This window comes from Pongo pygmaeus, chromosome 1 (genome assembly GCF_028885625.2).
Source record: "Pongo pygmaeus isolate AG05252 chromosome 1, NHGRI_mPonPyg2-v2.0_pri, whole genome shotgun sequence".
Taxonomy (NCBI): domain Eukaryota; kingdom Metazoa; phylum Chordata; class Mammalia; order Primates; family Hominidae; genus Pongo; species Pongo pygmaeus.
This window is the reverse complement of record NC_072373.2, coordinates 82,157,546-82,176,078: the sequence shown is the minus strand read 5'-3', so window position 1 is coordinate 82,176,078 and position 18,533 is coordinate 82,157,546. Positions and strand designations below refer to the sequence as shown.

The window sequence follows — 18,533 nt, the reverse complement described above, 5'->3', positions numbered from 1 at the left end:
CTGACTGGAACAGAAGGAGGCAGGGGGTATATATGAGCAAGTGTGGTTTATTATGTACAAATGGTAGAAAAATGTTACTAATATCCATAGATAAATTCCTTAAGTCATGTAGAGAGTCTGTTATTAAAAGTTTGCTTTATTTTTCTATTGAATCAAGCACTAGCTACCAGTTACAGTGCCTCCCAAACACACAGTTAGCTTTGCTTTATCAATAACCAAATAATAAACTAGGTCCCAATGGTTTTGTCCACATCTAGATTGTTCAGGTGATCAGGAACTCTTTTATTTGTGTGCTTTAGCTTTTAGTTCTTGGTTATATCTATAAAGAAAACAGAAAGAAAAATAATCATCAATAATAACAGATAAATTTATGGTAAGGAGAGAATGGAAAGCATACTCCATTTCTTCTTTCTCGGTGGTCAAGTAGCTATACAATTGTAAACAGAATCTTCCCGGAGGGCTTACAGGTAGAAACAGGCAGAAGGGAAAGGATTCAAAGAGATCATTTGCATCTGGATTTTGTTTCAGATAATAAGATCACAACTGCCAAAAACTTTTTTTTTTTTTTTTTGAGATGGAGTCTCGCTCTGTCGCCCAGGCTGGAGTGTAGTGGCATGATCTCGGCTCACTGCAAGCTCTGCCTCCGGGGTTCACGCCATTCTCCTGCCTCAGCCTCCCGAGTAGCTGGGACTACAGGCGCCCCCCACCACTCCTGGCTAATTTTTTGTATTTTTAGTAGAGATGGTGTTTCACCGTGTTAGCCAGGATGGTCTTGATCTCCTGACCTTGTGGTCCACCTGCCTCGGCCTCCCAAAGTGCTGGGATTACAGGAGTGAGCCACCGTGCCCGGCCTGCCAAAAACTTTTAACAGCTTAGCTGACATATAGTTTCCTGTGCAAAAGTATTATTTTAATAAAAATATTCTCATTCTGGAATTCTACAAGAGTGTGACAAACTTGTGAACATATGTATAAAATTTAGTAAAATGTGGTCATCTAGAATTTTTAAATTTATACTCACAAAGCACCTTTCCTAAGAATAAGATCAACAGGTAAAGTAAAATATACTAAAGTAATCACTAAAGTAAAATATACTTCTAACCACTAAGGTAAAATATACTTCTGTGATGCAGGCAGGCTATTAGGTTAACAGCCTGTAAACACTTCAGTTCACTAACGCTAAGGACCATTTCCTCAATTCTCAATTCAAAGAAGTAACCACAGAGCCATAGTCTTTCCTTCCCTTCTACCATTCCTTGGGCTTCATTTACTCTTCCTCCTAGCTTATAATGGAATGGAGAGTAGTATAAAAGCACAAGAAGGAACTTATTCCATGAAGCCAACCATACCTCCTAGGTTTCTCAAAAGATCTTGATTTCAAATATTTGATCATAATGTCATTATCATAAATCACTGACAATATTAACTACTGAGTAAATAGTTTAAAAATTTCCAGTGCTCATGGAACACTTTCCAATGAAAGCAAAGACCTCACTCTAAATATCATTTCCAATACTACATAACAATACACTTAAGTTCCAATTTATTATATACAATTGAAAGTAAGTGATAAAAGGTTTACATAAGAAATTAATAAATCATAAACTGTATATGTTGTCTTAATAAAAGAGATTATGTGAGATGGTTAACCATCTAAATGATGCACAGTTAAATCTAAAAACTAGGTAACATACTGCTTAACTAATTTTAGCCAGTTAACTAGTTAACTGGTTAACTTATTTGTAAATCCCTAGACTTTTCGAGAAATGCTAAATTTCTACTTTAGGTATTTCTTGTGTTAGCATTATATACGAATCTTTAAAAAAAATTAGTGCCATCTCCAGCCTGGGCAACAGAGTGAGACCCCGTCTCAGAAAAAAAAAAAAATTAGTGCCATCTAAGTAGCTTTTGAGACAGTTTTAAAAATATCTCTGGTAGGCTTACCTCCAAATACGAAAAAGCTGAGAGGCTCCTGCTGCCCCCACAAAGAAATTAACAGCAAACAGACTCCAATTTTTTGGAATAATTACAAGTGAGTATCTTGACCAAATAAACCCTGTTGAAACAAAACGTTACTTTAAAAAGAATACATACTGCTGCAATAACTTCAGTGAATACTTAATATTGAGTAAAGTAATTACAACAATAACGTAGGATGAGGGACAAAGAAATGCTATACTCTGAATTTTCAATAATGTTTCTGTAACTTAGTGTCACAGAAAATACTGAATTCTTACATGAAAGAGGAATCTTTAGAGTAAAGTGACTATTAACTGTAATTTTCTTCCCACTTATAAAAATATGTTCATGGCAAAAACCCGAAAAGCAAAAGCCCATTCAGATACTTATTCTTTCTGTGACTCCTCCATCCATAACTTAATAACTTCCTAGACATAATACTGTAATTCCTTTGTGTGTGAGTGTATTTCAAACACTAAGCCACTAAATAAACTGATATAAAACAAAACAAAAATCATTTGTTCTACAAGAAACACAGAAGATATTTACTTAATTTACCTGTAGCCATCAAAACAGCAGATTGGGCTGTGCTAAGTTTTTCTGCAGGTCTGGCCATATCAGCCAATCCAGCACACACCAACCCCTACACATTAACGCACAGAAAGAAAAAAAGTATCAGGAGTGTGGAGTAATAGTTTTAACTTTAAATCAAGCACAAAACATTTCTGAGATTTCCATAAGTTAGCAGCTATAATTTTAGTATCCATTCATTAAGAAAATGTAGATTACAACAAAAAAAAGCACAATGAATTAAAAAACTGTTTTTTGAACTAATTTTATTTTGTTAGGTACACTAAGCAGTCTCATATATCTGAAAGTCAGTAGTACATATATAGATAAGATATATATGTATGCATTACATGTACATATATATTTTGGGTTTTTTTTGTCTACCTATTTCACATATGAATTTATATACTCTTTATATATGTCAGGAACCACTAACCACTAGCATGGAAGATACCTGAAAGCTGTTAAGGTCATTTGTATAGATTCTTCCTTTGATGTTTTCTGCCTATGTTATTATTTTTAAATTAAATTAAATTTTAGATTTGGGGTATATGTGCAGGTTTGTTACATGGGTATATTGTGTGATGCTGAGGTTTGGGCTTCTAATGAATTATTTTTTAAAAGTATAAATATCAGAAAAACTTATAATTTTAGTTTTTTGGTTAGATCTTTTTTTTAGACAGTCTCGCTCTGTCACCCAGGTTAGAGAGCAAAGGTGCGATCTAGGCTCACTGCAACTTCCGCCTCCCAGTTTCAAGCAATTCTCATGCCTCAGCCTCCAAGTAGCTGGAATTACAGGTGCGTGCCAATATGCCTGGCTAATTTTTGTATTTTTAATAGAGACGGGGTTTCACCATGTTGGCCAAGCTGGTCTCAAACTCCTGACCTCAGGTGATCCACCCGCCTCAACCTCCCAAAGTGCTGGGATTACAGGCGTGAGCCACCATGTCCGGCCTTAGCTGTTACGCCATTTTTCTTTAACATCAGCATATACATGGCCATTTCTCTTCTGTGTTTTTAACACTGTCTCTATTGCACTCATGCGTTTTTGCTCCCACCAGATGAGCTGTATTTTTACCAAGGCACTATGTTTGTCCTCAATCTATTTATGCCAGTTTTACTTGTTAATGTAATTTATATGATTTAATAAATTGTTTTTTTAAAAAAACTAAGCTGGAAATTATACAGGATGCACTGTAGTGTAATTTATCCAGGATAGAAAATGTGGAGCTCAAAAATCCATACACAAATAAAAGCTTTAGCTTTAAAAAAGACTGATTGTCAATGAATATATATTTATATCCTTTAGGTTAAAATAAAATATTTAAGGTACATAGGTATTTTGTTTTTAGGATTATCCACTTTGACCTTTATGATTAGTTATGTGGTTTCAACTAAAGTGGTTACAAAGGACTCTACTACAGTCATATGTTTGAAGGCATATGGTCTGAGAGTCTTCATGTTATAGAACATGTGGCTTGCAGAAGCAACTGTTATGTGTCATGTATAGAATTCTACAGATTAATTATCAAATACTCTGGGATAATAAAACACAGTAGGAGGTACATAAGGTAAGTATCTAATAGAAGAAGTCTCCCCACCAGAGAACCAAACACAGAAGTTTCTATTGCTATGCTGTCATCTGGAGACTATGTATGATTTCAACATGTACTTAAAATAGATGTTCTTAAAGAGACAGATAGTCAAGAAAGCATTTATGAGTATATAATGCTGTCAATATCTCACAACAGTAATGAACCAGGTCAAATAAACCCCAAAGCTATTGATAAAATCAATAAACTCCTAAACTGCGGTAAATTTGAGATCAAAGAGGCCCCTAAATTTATTGTGAATAGATGAAATCACTCAAACTCTTTTAATGATTGAATACTTCAGCAATCAATTCCACTATAAAGATATTATTATTACTATGTAATTTTAAGTGTAGGTAGGGAGAGAAGGAGGAAATGGTAATGTAACTTCCATTAGTATAGGGGGTTTCAGGATCTTTTCTCAATATGTAGATACGAAAAAAAAAAAAAAACTGCTCCCTAGATCTCTGTAAAATACAGCTCCCGAATCACTTATATTCTAATCTTGTCACTTTATAGTTGAAGAGACAAAATGACAAAGAAACTAAACTTGCCCAAGGCCATAAGATTGAGTCATAGCCAATTCCAACTCTAACATTCTCAACCACTTGAATTTACAACTGAGTTTCTGAATTGTTCTAACCATTTTAAAAGTACATTCAAGAGAATTACAACAGCCCATCACTCAACAACAAAAAACAACTTGATTAAATTAAAAAACAGGCAAAGAACTTGAATAAATATTTCTCCAAAGAATATACACAACTGATCAATAAGTACAATAAGTATATGTTAAGCATGACTAATCATTAGGGAAGTGCAAATAAAAACAAGATATCTAACACCCATTAGGTGCCTATCATAAAAACAAAAACAAAAATGCTCCCCCATCAAAAGTAACAAGTGTTGGTGAGGATGTGGAGAAATTAGAACCCTTATGAATTGCTGGTAGAAATGTAAAATAATGTAGTTGCTGAGGAAAACAAAAAATATTAAGCAGAATTATCATATGATCTAGCAATTCAACTTCTGGGTGTATACTAAGAAGAATTAAAAGTATTGACTTAAACAGATACTTGTATATCAATGTTCATGGTAGCATTATTCACAACAGCAAAAATGTGGAAGCAAACCAACTGTCCAATCAAAATATAGAAGAATAAACAAAACATGGTAAATACATACAATGGAATGCTATTCAGCATTGAAAAGAAAGGAAACCCTGACACATATGACAACATTAATGTACCTTGTGGACATTATGCTAGGGGAAATAAGCCAACTACAAAAAGACAAATACATTTTGATTCCATTTACATGAGGTACTTAGAGTAGTGAAATTCATAGAGACAGAAGGTAGAATGGTGGTTGCCAGGGACTGGGAGAAGGAGAATGGGGAATTATGGGTACAGAGACTTACTTTTACAAGATAAAAAGGGTTCTGGAGATTGGTTAACAATGATGTAAATGTACTTAACACTACTGAACTGTACACTTTGAAAATGGTTCAGATAGTAAATTTTATATGTATTTTACCACATTAAAAAAAAAAAAGCCTACAGACCAGTGGTTTTCAAACTTTAGAGGGCATCAGAGAATCATCCGAAGAGGTTATGAAAACAGAGCTCACTGGACTCCACATCTAGAGTTTTAGATTTAGTAGGTCTGTGATGGGGTCTAACAAGTTCTCAAATGATGCCACTGCAGGTCCAGAGAGATGACACTTTGAAAAGCACAGTTATAGACCCAAACTGGCCCTTTCAACATAAAATCAATGATTTGCTACAAACAGCCACCTCAATTGTTTCTTTTCAGCTAAGTAAGAACTTTAAGAAAGAAAACTTTGGCAAAGAGTAAAAGCACTGGGCTTGGAGTCAGAAGTCCTAGGTTCTCTCATTTACCAAATGCTAATATTTATATTTGAATAAATCCATCTACTTTTTGAGACTAACTTTCCTCACCTATATTTTGGTGTTAGAACCTTCAGTTCTCATACTAAATTAATAATAAAAGTTAACTTGGGGGTTCTAACTTAGTAATAACATTTTAGAATGAAATTTCATGTCCATATGGCAAACGATTGTAAGTTTTTTGATAACAAGTATGTTCCCAGAAGGCCTCTTATCTAAAGAGTTCAGAAAAACTAAAGTAGACAGTTGCTTTCTGTAGAAAACGATATGTCTGAGAATATTTGCCATGAAATCATCTATAGGCATACCAAGAATACTCTAAAGTATATCCTTCATAAAAGTTACTTCAAATTAGTAAATTCCTATTAAGGAATTTGTCTTTCAGTAGCTTCTGTAAAAACTCAAGACTTACCCATTTCATAATTGGAGCCCAGAAAAAAACTGTTCTGGGACCTGAAAAAAAAAAAGAAAAGAAAAATTCAGGAATAAACCAAATATATTATACACGTCTTTTAACAGCTGTCACCAAATTTTAAAAACCAAAGGATTTATCAATCTATTTTTAATCACTTTTACTATGCTTTTTGCATACTTTGTATTTCAGTTAACATTTAGAGAGGCACCACAGTATCACAGTACAGTTGACCCTTGAATAACACAGGTTTGAACTGCACAGGTTCAACTATATGCAAATTTTTTCAGTAAATATATTGCCATATAAAAATATTTTAGGGAACCTTGATTCTAATGTACTTTCATACTAGTTTTACACTCAATACTCTCATCCCAAGTGAAAATGAACCCAGTGATAACACCCCATTTTTGTGCATTTTGGCTGAATTACTATAACACATAGTTGGGTAATCTTAACATTAAACAGCAAAATTTGAAAAATGTAAAAATGGCAGTTGCTTCCCTGCAACTTTTGCTTAGTATGCAGGTTTTGAAAAGTATCACCAGATAGTGCAAACTACTTGCCTTTAGCCTTAAGTGATGGCAATGCTACACATTCTATCTTCTACAATTTAACATAGTCCTTGATATTTTTGTCCCTCTCAAATGAATTCACAGTATTCTTACAGCAAAATTCATTAATTCAATGTCATTTTAAAATCTACCACAGTACATTTTACATATTTTACTCTAGTTATTTGTAAATCTATGTATCTATCAAGATTATGACTTCCTTGAAGCTAGTGGCTCAATATTATTCATACTTGTACCCCTACTACCTAATAGAATGTAGAATATTAAATAAAAAGGAAAGTTAGCCAGTAGAGTTGGAAGCAGTTTATACTAATATTTATTACCCTAATATATAATATGTATGTGTATATATAACATACAGATATACATATGCATGTATATATATGTATATACACACACACAGATAACCTTTTTTTTTTTTTTTTTTTTTTTTGAGACAGAGTCTCGCTCTGTTGCCCAGGCTGGAGTGCAATGGCACAATCTCGGCTCACTGCAACCTCCACCTCTTGGGTTCAAGTGATTCTCTTGCCTTAGCCTCCCAAGTAGCTGGGATTACAGGCGCCTGCCACCACACCCGGCTAATTTTTTTGTATCTTTAATAGAGACAGGGTTTCGCCATGTTGGCCAGGCTGGTCTCAAACTCCTGACCTCGTGATCTGCCCACCTCAGCCTCCCAAAATGCTGGGATTACAGGCGTGAGACACCGTGCCCAGCCACAAATAACTTTTAAAGTACTTTAAAATCCTAAGTTGTTTTTATCAGCCTGATACTTAAATATTGATGTCTGGCTTATGCTTTTAATAGTTTTAAAATATGTTTGCTGATTTTCTAATTTAATCCTAAAGTCCTACAGCAATCTAAGTTTCATTTTCTCATTCTTCAGAGAAGCTGGGTATCATTAGAATAATTCTTCAAACACTAGAAAGAAGATCATGGCACAAACCCTGTCGTTCCTTGTGGGCCTACTCAGCCCATTATAATGTTAAACTTTATTTTCTCACATACATCTGGTATCTAACCATTTTTACATTTTCTTGTGTACGTTCGAATTTTCCGTATTTTAAGTTGTAGAATAAATCTAAAAACAGTGCTGAAACAGCTGGTGAGAGAATTTAAACTATCAAGGAGTTCTAAATGTTGATGTTCTTACAACTGAGTGAAAAACCTATCTATATTCAGTTTCTGTTATCCAGTTCTCTAAACAGTATTGTTCTGGGCACAGCCACCACATACATAGAACTCTAGCCACATCTTTTTCTCTCTACAAGATAGAAAATAATTTAGTTTCTTCTTTGGTTAAGGTTGGAGTTGAAGACATTTTTAAGAAGGGAAAAAGGGGAATATAAAAGAAAACATGAAGCCACTGAGTTTCAGAATATATAATCCTAATTTAACTAAATCTTAGCCAGGTCAGCGGTTCTCAACCAGGAGTGTCCCCCCAGGGGAATTTTTAGTTGCCCCAACTGTGGTGCCCCAACTGCCGCAGATGCTGCTGCTGCTGCCGTCTAGTGGGTAGAGGCCTGGGATGCTGTTAAACATCCTCCAATGCACAGGATGGCCGCTCCCAGAAAGCAGAGGGTTAAGAAATCCTGGTCTAGGGCGACTGATAAGCTAGGCAAACATTCAACTAGTTTCATGCTATTTTATGGCTCTTCAATTCATGCTGTCCCTTCTCAATATCCTGCTTAGTCTTTACCTAACTCCTATCCATCAGAAACTCACTTCAGGTTGCATCTCCTCAAGGAAGCCATAAAAAACAAACAAACAAAAAAACTCCAGGTTAGGCTAAATGCTCCTTCTCTTAACTACCAAAGCAGCCTGTATATTCTTTTATCATTTTCTGTTAAAATGATTATTTATGCATCTGTCACATTAACCCGAAGACAAGGTCCTTTTCTTAAATCTTCCTTGACAAATAATAGGTATGTGCCAACAGAACTGAATTGGATCCACCATGTTCAGGATAGATGCTAATCAAAGATATTCAAACTTTCTGTCTGACCCAGATTTGCCTCGACACTGCTTCATCCTCAAGGCTGGAATTTGCTGTTTTCTCATCTCTAGGGACATCAGGCTCCCTTTATGCCAAGAATATATTAGATTTCACTCATTAGTTACTCTACTCTTAGACCACGGCTCTCTTCCCCGGAGTTTGATGCCATAATGCATTAATCCTATAAGTCAGTCTTTTCAAACTCTCTGGAAATTTAGGGTGAGATTCTGGGATTCCTATCATTACACCTGGTTCATTTTTCTTTGTCATACACAGTGTCTCTGGCTCATACACAGTATCCATTACTAAGTTTAGTTTTTATCCTTGCATGGAGTTTTGCTTCATCAATCAAGAGTCAGTCCGTGTATTGTTTTAGTCTCTGGCTGAATGGGTGTTCATTTTTACTTTGAACTCTTCAGCAGACTTCTCTTGTTCTATTCGAAAGCTGAAGTTTCTGTCACCCCAAAATTGTTTTCTGAGTAAAGCCTCTAGATTCTGGTTTCAAGCTTAAATGGTTGACAAGCTTAAATGGTTGATCCTTTGGGGTTAATGAATAGTCAATCTTTTCAGTAGGTTTGCCTGGTAACTAACTTACTAAACTGCCCGGAGCTAGTTAATAGTTTTACAATATGAACAGCAGCCCTTCCCCACCAAACCAAACAAGAACTGAAAAAACTCCAAACATCAAATTATGGTTGCTAGAACCTGGACCAAGAGAGGTATTTTAGTGAGTGAATAATTTTAAACTATGAAAACAAGCTCTAATTTTAGTTTAACAACTGCTATGTACTAAACAGAAAAATAGCAGTAGCCAATACATAAGGCCTTCTAAATTGCTAATTTTTCTGAGATACTAGAAGATGTGGATAAGTGACCAAAAAAATCAGTTTAATATCTACAAATGCAAACAGTGTTTTCTTAACTGTTTAAAAAAAAAAGGTCAGCCGGGCACGGTGGCTCATGCCCATAATCCCAGCACTTTGTGAGGCCGAGACGGGCAGACCACGAGGTCAGAAGATCGAGACCATCCTGGCTAACACGGTGAAACCCTGTCTCTACTAAAAATACAAAAAATTAGCTGGGCGTGGTGGTGGGCGCCTGTAGTCCCAGCTACTCGGGAGGCTGAGGCAGGAGAATGGCGTGAACCCGGGAGGTGGAGCTTGCAGTGAGCCCAGATCGTGCCACTGCACTCCAGCCTGGGCGACAGAGCGAGACTCTGTAAAGTCACACAATGGGTTAACAAAATTTTAAAGAAAACTTAACCCTTTCATTTTAGCTAATTAGCATTCAATTAACATTTCTTAGCTTTTTTTTCTGTAAGAGTAAACAATATGTCAAATAAAGCTAGACAGGTAAATTTAGACATATATAAATCAGATACAGAGGCTGTCTTCCAGAAAACAGCAATTGATCAACAGTGGATATGGTTGCGAAAAAACATTCCAACTTACTTCAACATTTCTAAACATAAAGTTTTGACAAAACAAAGTATTTAGAAATAGGTATCACTCAAATAGTGACAATACAATGTCACATGTGTCATTCTAGACCTGGAAAACACAGGCTTATGTTCTGTACAATGACACAGCTATTCTCATGGGAGAGCATAAAAATAGATAATTATGACACGTGAAGTGATTATAATACCTTAATATTAGAATAAGCAGATGTATAAACTAACAGATACCTGGCTAACATCCATTATGATAAATGAAATAACTTGATTAGGTGGAAAATTTGAACTGCTGAAAATATACTGAAGAAAAATCTCCTCATAAGACATTAATTTATAGCCCAAGATGAAGGAAATTGTCCACATCAGACATACTATATATTCTTTTAGAAAAAGAATTAATACATTTTCATCTTGTTTCTTTGAACAGTATTACTGGATGTTGAAGAAGGCCTCCAATGCTGACAATTTAGAAACATTAAACAAGTATTTAAAATGTCTATACATTTAGGCCGGGTGTGGTGGCTCACACCTGTAATCCCAGCAGTTTGGGAGATGGAGGTGGGCAGATCACCTGAGGTGGGGAGTTTGAGACCAGCCTGACCAACATGGAGAAAGCCCGTCTCTACTAAAAATACAAAATTAGCCGGGCGTGGTGGTGCATACCTGTAATCCCAGCTACTTGGGAAGGCTGAGGTAGGAGAATCGCTAGAACCCAGGAAGCAGAGGTTGCAGTGAGCCGAGATTGCACCACTGCACTCCAGCCTGGGCAATAAGAGTGAAACTCTGTCTCAAAAAAAGAAAAAAAAAAAAGTCTATACATTTTAAACTACGAACTATTTTCAAGAATGAAAAATACAGACTATAAGTTATTCTGTGTTTTATTGCCTTATTTTTAAAGTGAAACTCATGTTTTTAAATTCAAACTTTTCATAGAATTTGAGAAATTCTACAAGTGAATATCATAAGCAAATAACAGACAGAAATTTTCAAATTAACAAATTTAGTTGCCTTGAACTTCAATGAACCTATTAATAAACTGACATAAACTTACTTCCTAATTTCCTTATTTGAGAGAAATTACTGTTAATAAAATATTATATGAATCCTACCCAGAAAGTAGGCCACCTATTGTATATATGATTCCCTCCCTAAGTAAAGACTTACTTTTTGGAACAGAATAGGTAATTTTTACTCTCAAGCACATATACACACTTACAAATACTGGATTGAAGTATTCACTATATCCCTCTGTGAAAAATAAAGTTTCTTATTGAATGCTAAGAGGTCATAAAATCACTACATTTCCCTACCTCTTCCCATCCCTTTCATGCCACTCCTTTATGGTTTGTTACTTTTTAACACCCCTCTTAATTCCTTACCTTACACAAGTTCACCTGTTTGCTATCATGTGACAAACTAGATACAAATCCTTAGAATATGTAAAGGTTAATCTTTGACACGGATACTGACGGCCAAAAAATCATTCATTTTTATTTGTGCCAAAGCTACTTCTGATTTAACACTAAGAACATGACTAAGCTACCATTTTAGAGCCATATAATTTCAATATTTTCCACAATGCCTTGGAAATAGCTACCACTAAAATAGTACCCAAAACATCATGGGTAGATAATGTTTTTAAAAATGCTGACTGAAAATACACTTTGGTTTGAAATTCCAGAGTAAAGAACAGGTAAAGAGACTAAAATAGCTAAGATGCATCGTAGGGATGATACATTCTAAATTTACTTATTTCTTCAGGTACAAAGAATCAGTTACTTTTAGATTTAGCAAGACTGTTGAAATCATCTACTGTAGGCACTCATAAATCAGGCAAATGAGGCCCAGTAAACGAATTGCTGGTTTAAAATAAATAATCCAGCAAGGATAGAAAACTAGATCCCTAAATCCTAATCTAACAATAATTATATGACTTTCCCCAATGAAATCTGAGTTTCCTGAAGGTTCTGAATGTAAGAAAAGTCCTAAGAGAATACCAAATTATAGATTATTAGCTGGAAAAGACTTTAAGGAAAGTCCAAGCTCCCTCATTTTTATAAATGAAAAAGATGAGGCACTTACAAGTTAAGTAATTTGTCTTACACTCAGGAGAGTTCTGGATAGAGCAAGGACTAGAACACAGTTTCTTTGATCCTAGTCCTTTTTCTACTATACCATACTGCACTTTAAACATATTTCATTCTCTGTTATAAGCAAAATTAATATTTTTACATGACCTGGAAATGATAAACTATTTATAGCTTTTCTTAGGGCTTTCTTCTCCTTTAGCACATCTGCATAAACAGTTCTAATTTCTTAAAATTAGTTTAAAAGCAGGATAGCACACAAAAAATATGTTAAGTGTTGAACAACTGCATCAAGGATGATAATCTGCTCTGTCGCCCAGGCTGGATTGAGTGCAGTGGCGCGATCTTGGCTCACTGCAACCTCCGTCTTCCAGGTTCAAACAATTCTCCTGCCTCACCCTCCAGAGTAGCTGGGATTACAGGTGCGCACCACCATGCCCAGCTAAATTTCGTATTTTTAGTAGAGACAGGGTATCACCATGTTGGCCAGGCTGGTCTCAAACTCCTGATTTCAGGTGATCCACACGTCTCGGCCTCCCAAAGTGCTGGGATTACAGGTTGAGCTACTGCGCCCAGCTGATATTCCTTTTTATGAATTCTTCTGAGCATACAAACTCTGTGTGGGTGGGTTTTGTTATTTTATCCACTGATTTATCCCGAGTGCCAGAACAGTGTCTAATATACAATAGGCCCTCAATAAATATTGAATAATTCAACTTTCTTGGTAGCTGATTGTTTGAAGATATTCTATTTTTCACCAATATTTTACAACTGTATTTGAAATTCTAATTTTACATCTATTTTAGTTATCTCTTTAAGAGTTATTACTTTAAAAAATAATATATGTATATTTAGTGTAAATATTTAAACATAATATATTAAATATACACTTAAGAATATATATGGACATATATTAATATCTTAGACTGGCATTAAGATTCTTCACTGACAATCTGTGGCAACAAAATAAGTTCTAATAGAGATGCTAAAGAACTGTGTAATTCAAACTATGTAGGTACGTACACTGATTATTTGATCCACATTTGATTTTATTTACATATAATAGAACAATATATATTTGCACTAAGCTGTATTTAACCATCTATTGTAACATCAATTCTCTTAGCATTGAATATAAAATTTTTATGATACAGATATTTCCTTATAAACACTGATAACATTGGTTCATGTAGTTTATTTTTATTTAAAAAGAAATATCCTCTAGGTCTTTAAAATTAAACAAGCTAATTATCTAGGAAAAATGCAAATATTATTTTTATTTAGACTTTAAAGTAACTTTTCCCATGAGTATTCAGAGGGAACCCATGTAATGTTGAGAATGATATTCTCAGCACCAGCACACTAAGCACTGCAACAAGTTTCACAGAATTATTTTTTCAAAAGCTCTTCCATGTAAGCCAAAATGTAATTCAGTAAAAGGAGAGCTACAATGCGTTAAAATGATATGGTTCAGATAGCTGTTTTTGGGACTAACTTCACCAAAGGATAGTTTTTAGACTCTTTAGAGCTGTGGTCTTCCAGCTCCTCTTGAACGTATGCCCTATCAGTAAAAAACAATTCGAGCATACATCCTGTTTATAAATCATTTATATATTTATAAATTATATAGAATTACTGCACTATATTTTTGTATTACAGAATGTATACGCAATGAAAAATTTAAGTGGATGAAATAACAGTAAACGTTACTAGAAGTTCTATAATTTTCTTCCTACATTCCAATGTTTCATTGTGTGCACCCCTTGGGATGACTTACCCCATTTTGGAACTCACAAATACAAATAAATGACACTCCTCCACTGATAATTTTGATAATTTTTTGTTTTCCTTAACTAAGCCTTTAAGAAAACATTGGGGCCGGGTGTGGTTACTCACACCTGTAATCCCAGCACTTTGGGAGGCCAAGGCAGGTGGATCACCTGAGGTCAGGAGTTTGGGACCAGCCTGGCCAACATGGGGAAACCCTGTCTCTACTAAAAACACAAAAATTAGCTGGGCATGGTGGCGTGCGCCTGTAATCCTAGCTACTCAGGGGGCTGAGGCAGGAGAACTGCTTGAACCCAGGAGGCCAAGGTTGCAGTGAGCCCAGATCACACCACTGCACTCCAACCTAGGAAACAGAGCAAGACTGTCTCAAAAAAAAAAAAAAAAAAAGAAAAGAAAAGAAAAAATAACACTGGGCAACATAACTTCAAGGTTATTTCTTTGACAAACACTGGAGTACAGCTATGCAACTGGCTAGGGTGGAGTCACATATTTTTATAGTCAGGTAGGGGATAATGCGGGGACTGACATCCTTTTTGTGAGTTGAGGAACTTGACCAGGACACACATTTGACTAGAACTCTATTCCTTCTCTACAGAGGCAGATCATGACATGCCAGCAAAAACACATAGGCAAATGGATAATGAGAGCCTCAAAATTCTGGGTCACAGGTCAGAGATGCAATACTGTAACTAAAATATATATCTATACATAAAAACACATTCTTTTTTTTTTTTCTGAGACAGAGTCTCGCTCTATTGCCAGGCTGGAGTGCAATGGCGCGATCTTGGCTAACTGCAACCTCCACCTCCTGGTTTCAAGTGATTCTCCCGCCTCAGCCTCCCAAGTAGCTGAGATTACAGGCACCTGCCACTACGCCCGGCTAATTTTTGTATTTTAGTAGAGATAGGGTTTCACCATGTTGGTCAGGCTGGTCTCGAACGCCTGACCTCAGGTGATCCACCCACCTCAGCCTCCCAAAGTGCTGGGATTACAGGTGTGAGCCACCGCACCTGGCTAAAAACACATTCTTGTTACCTGTCGAGACATACAGTGTCACTGATAAAATTAAATCTCAAAAATCTAGAATCAGCAATGTATGATTTCCAATTGTTAATATTGTAGCATTTCATATCATTTAATAAACTCCTTGTAGGTGAATCTAGACAAATGTTTCAATGATAATTCAATAACAAATACTGTTAGGCAAAATAGTATGCAAAATCCTTGAATATTCACTCTGGATAACTCTTAAGACAATAATCAGTGTTTCCTTAGATTTTATTCAATACTCATCAGTCAACATATTTTTCAAGCTCCTCCATTTCTACACTGGTGTGCCTCCAACTTGTCGATCATAATAAATAATTCTGCTGTAATAGATATCCTTACTCTGTATGTTGTTCAAATCTTAGAACTGACAGTTATTGAGAGTCTAAGTGCAAACGCTGTGCTACATGTTTTGGAGACATTAGATCATCTGATTTTCACAACAATCCTGAAATGATTACAATTACTCCCATTTTATAGATAAGATAACTAAGGCAGGAATTTAGGGTCAAAGTCACAAGCCAAGACTGAAATGTAGGTCTATTTCCCTTCAAAGCTTAGCTCCTTTTACTACACTGAAAAAGGGGGTTAAAATAACTGAACGAATCCAATGATTTTCAGATGAAATGCACATCCTGCAAGTGAAAGGTAATCCCTCTTCATTCTGAAAGCTGAGTAGTATTTTAAGCAGTAATTACAGGTGGCTAAAAACTAAAGGCTTGGAAAGGATCAAGGTAAGACTACCCTCCAATTTTGTATTATTTTAAGTAGTTTAAAATTACTTTTACTCTGCTATGCCCTTATCCTACAGCTAAAACACAAAGCTTATGAAGGTCAGGGTTGACTTCACATTCAGTTGACTCTGTAAAGCCCAGATTATTACAAAAAGCATAGCTCAACCCTCCTTCCCGGAAATCTTTGCCACAAAACACAGCATAATTCCAAAAAAATCGAATGTTAGAAGAACTAAAAGGCAAATAAACAAAAACTTTTTAAATCAGTAACAAACTGTCCTTAATGATCAGTTTTATAATGGGCTCAATATTGCAGTAAATAATATTAAGGGTTAAAGTATAATCCAGATGTTCAATTCATTCCATTATCAAACTGGAAATCAGATTTAGTAACCAGTTCAGACTCCAGAGAGCTGGTTCATAATCAGATAACGGGGGAACTAGACAACTTTCCTAGTGATACCAACTGCAGAATACAGATTTAACTATGTAGGAGAAAAAAAGCCACTTTTCGGGTGGCACTTCAGTCTTTCAATTTACAACACATTTTCTAGTTTGCCAAGTCTTAGGCTTGAAATAGACCTCAGAATATATCTGATGTTAGCCTCTAGCCAAATAAGTATTATTACAACTCACTTTATAGAAGAGGTAACAGAATTCTAGATCTTTAATAAAGGTATTGGAATCTTTCAGTTTCTTACAGAGTTTTTTTTTTTTTTCAACCACAAGAACATAGTTTTCCAGTAGGCAAAGAGATGTAACGTTTACTGAGCATTTACAAAGAGTCAAGCACATATGTTATCTGTCATTCTCGTAGACCGCGTATTACACAGAGATCTAGGCTTTTGCTCAAGGTCACAACTATAAGTGGTAGAAGAGAATGATATCCAGGTCTGTCCACACAAAAAGTTCTGGGTAGAGCTTGTTCAACAATTTCATAAATAAGGATAGACTTAAAGAAACACACTGGACCTATGGGATGAGAAATGACACTGACTTAAGCCTGGATGAAGTAAAGCATGCAGTTTGGAGGAGGGCTCAGTCTGCAGGCCTCTGCCAGCAGCAGCTGAAGAAAGTGACCTTTACTCCAAACCCTACAGTGCGACAAACCACCCATCCAGCTCTGCCTAGCGTGGGTTAATATGCCACAATTCGAAAAGAGAAAGAGAATGAGTGTTTCATGGTGGCCCCAGACAGTTTGGTGGCCGCAGAAGTTGAGAAGGCTCAAATTTGGAGATCAGGTTTGGGTTGGAGTCGTGCGTAAGGGAGCGGATGTCACATAGGTGGGGAAGGGAGCTGACTTGAGATACGTTGGCTTAGGAAGAGATGTTGCAGGAGAGAGGGTGAAATGCACAGGCTAGGAGAGTAGACGGCTTCACTTGAAGGGAAGGGGTTGGGGCTGTGGATGCCTCTAGTGGCAGTTGTCAGAGGGCCTCTAAAAGGTTCATTTTAGAGGAAGCGAGAAGGAAGGTCTCGATAAGGAGCCATTCAGGGTCCATTACCTGCTGGATGGTTGTACAACGGCCTCAATTTCTCGGGCAGCATCAGCTCCACTTTATCGAGGAGCCGGTGGTAGGTGGCCCGCAGGCCTCGGGCACCGGCGGCCGACATCGCCGCCGAGGGATCGTTGGCAGCCGGGTGGGAGCGTGGCTGTGTTCTCGTCCCTGGCTGACAACGAAGGGGAGCTAGTCACTTTTCCTGCCACGACGACTCGCGTCCGCCTCTCGCCTGGAGTGCCCTTCCCGCGGCTTTCCCTGCCCGGCTGTGAACCGAAAAGCTGCGGCCCGCGCCCCGCGAAGGTTGAGGGGGCGGAGGCTGCCGACTGCCAGCCCCTGGTCCTCCTCCGGCCCCCGGCAGGAGAGAGGGAGGAGGAGCCATGGCAACAGGTGCCAAAATAATCACCTCACCAACTCCGCGCAGCGCCCTGCTGGCAACGCGCTTGCGCAGGCCGAGCTGCCCGCCATGATTGGCCCGCCCCGAGGCGCGGGCGGGGTCGAGCGGAAACCTCCTCCTTCTCCCCATGCCCTCGAGGCCATGTTGGAGAAGGGAAAGTGAAGCTGCGCCGGCTCTACTGCCCTTTCACTTTGATTAAGCAGGCCCGTAGTTAAAATGGGCTTTTCCGGCCTTCAGTGCCTAAAGATGATGCCGCACAATTTTCTTGTTTCTTTTGACTGGAGACTCGTGAGCGAGAGACTACAGAATTGAGTAGCTTCTCTCTCTATTCGTCTTTAATCCCTAGCGACTTAAGGATCTGGTTAGAGTGGCCCGAATGCATTCTTCCAGGGTGAGGGCAGCCGCGGCACACACCAGCCTCAGTCCCCAGGGTGGTCGTCATCTCGCGAGAAAGGGTTGGCGGGGAGGGTATCCAGGACGAGGAGAGGGAGGAGTCGCCATCGCCTCCGCCTCCGCCT

The 18,533-nt window shown here is 37.2% G+C and overlaps 2 protein-coding genes across 2 annotated transcripts in view; one reads left to right on the top strand and one right to left on the bottom strand.

Moving 5' to 3' along the window:
* Positions 1 to 116: 116 nt before the first annotated feature.
* On the bottom strand, positions 117 to 18,127 carry MPC2 (mitochondrial pyruvate carrier 2). Its single transcript, XM_054442627.1, has 5 exons — positions 17,625 to 18,127; positions 6,443 to 6,483; positions 2,517 to 2,601; positions 1,944 to 2,055; positions 117 to 319 (listed from the first exon to the last, which is right to left on the bottom strand). Exons 1-5 carry the CDS (start codon positions 17,731 to 17,733, stop codon positions 283 to 285), a joined length of 384 nt encoding a protein of 127 aa, XP_054298602.1. The 5' UTR covers positions 17,734 to 18,127; the 3' UTR covers positions 117 to 282.
* Positions 18,128 to 18,388: 261 nt separating this feature from the next.
* The window catches only part of DCAF6 (DDB1 and CUL4 associated factor 6), a 137,898-nt gene continuing 137,753 nt past the window's right edge, over positions 18,389 to 18,533 (top strand). The window contains exon 1 of the mRNA XM_063649222.1: positions 18,389 to 18,406. The gene's annotated coding sequence lies outside the window, so the exon portion shown is untranslated. The remainder of the gene's footprint in view (positions 18,407 to 18,533) is intronic.

What these genes read in the sequence shown, in the direction of transcription:
- MPC2 (XM_054442627.1), bottom strand. Translation starts at nt 17,733, where the DNA reads ATGTCGGCCGCCGGTGCCCGAGGCCTGCGGGCCACCTACCACCGGCTC. An exon ending in GGGCTCCAATTATGAAATGG is followed by an intron (nt 2,602 to 6,442) that starts GTAAGTCTTGAG and finishes GTTAATGTGTAG; the next exon opens with GGGTTGGTGTGTGCTGGATT. An exon ending in CAGCTTTTTCGTATTTGGAG is followed by an intron (nt 320 to 1,943) that starts GTAAGCCTACCA and finishes TTTTCTTTATAG; the next exon opens with ATATAACCAAGAACTAAAAG.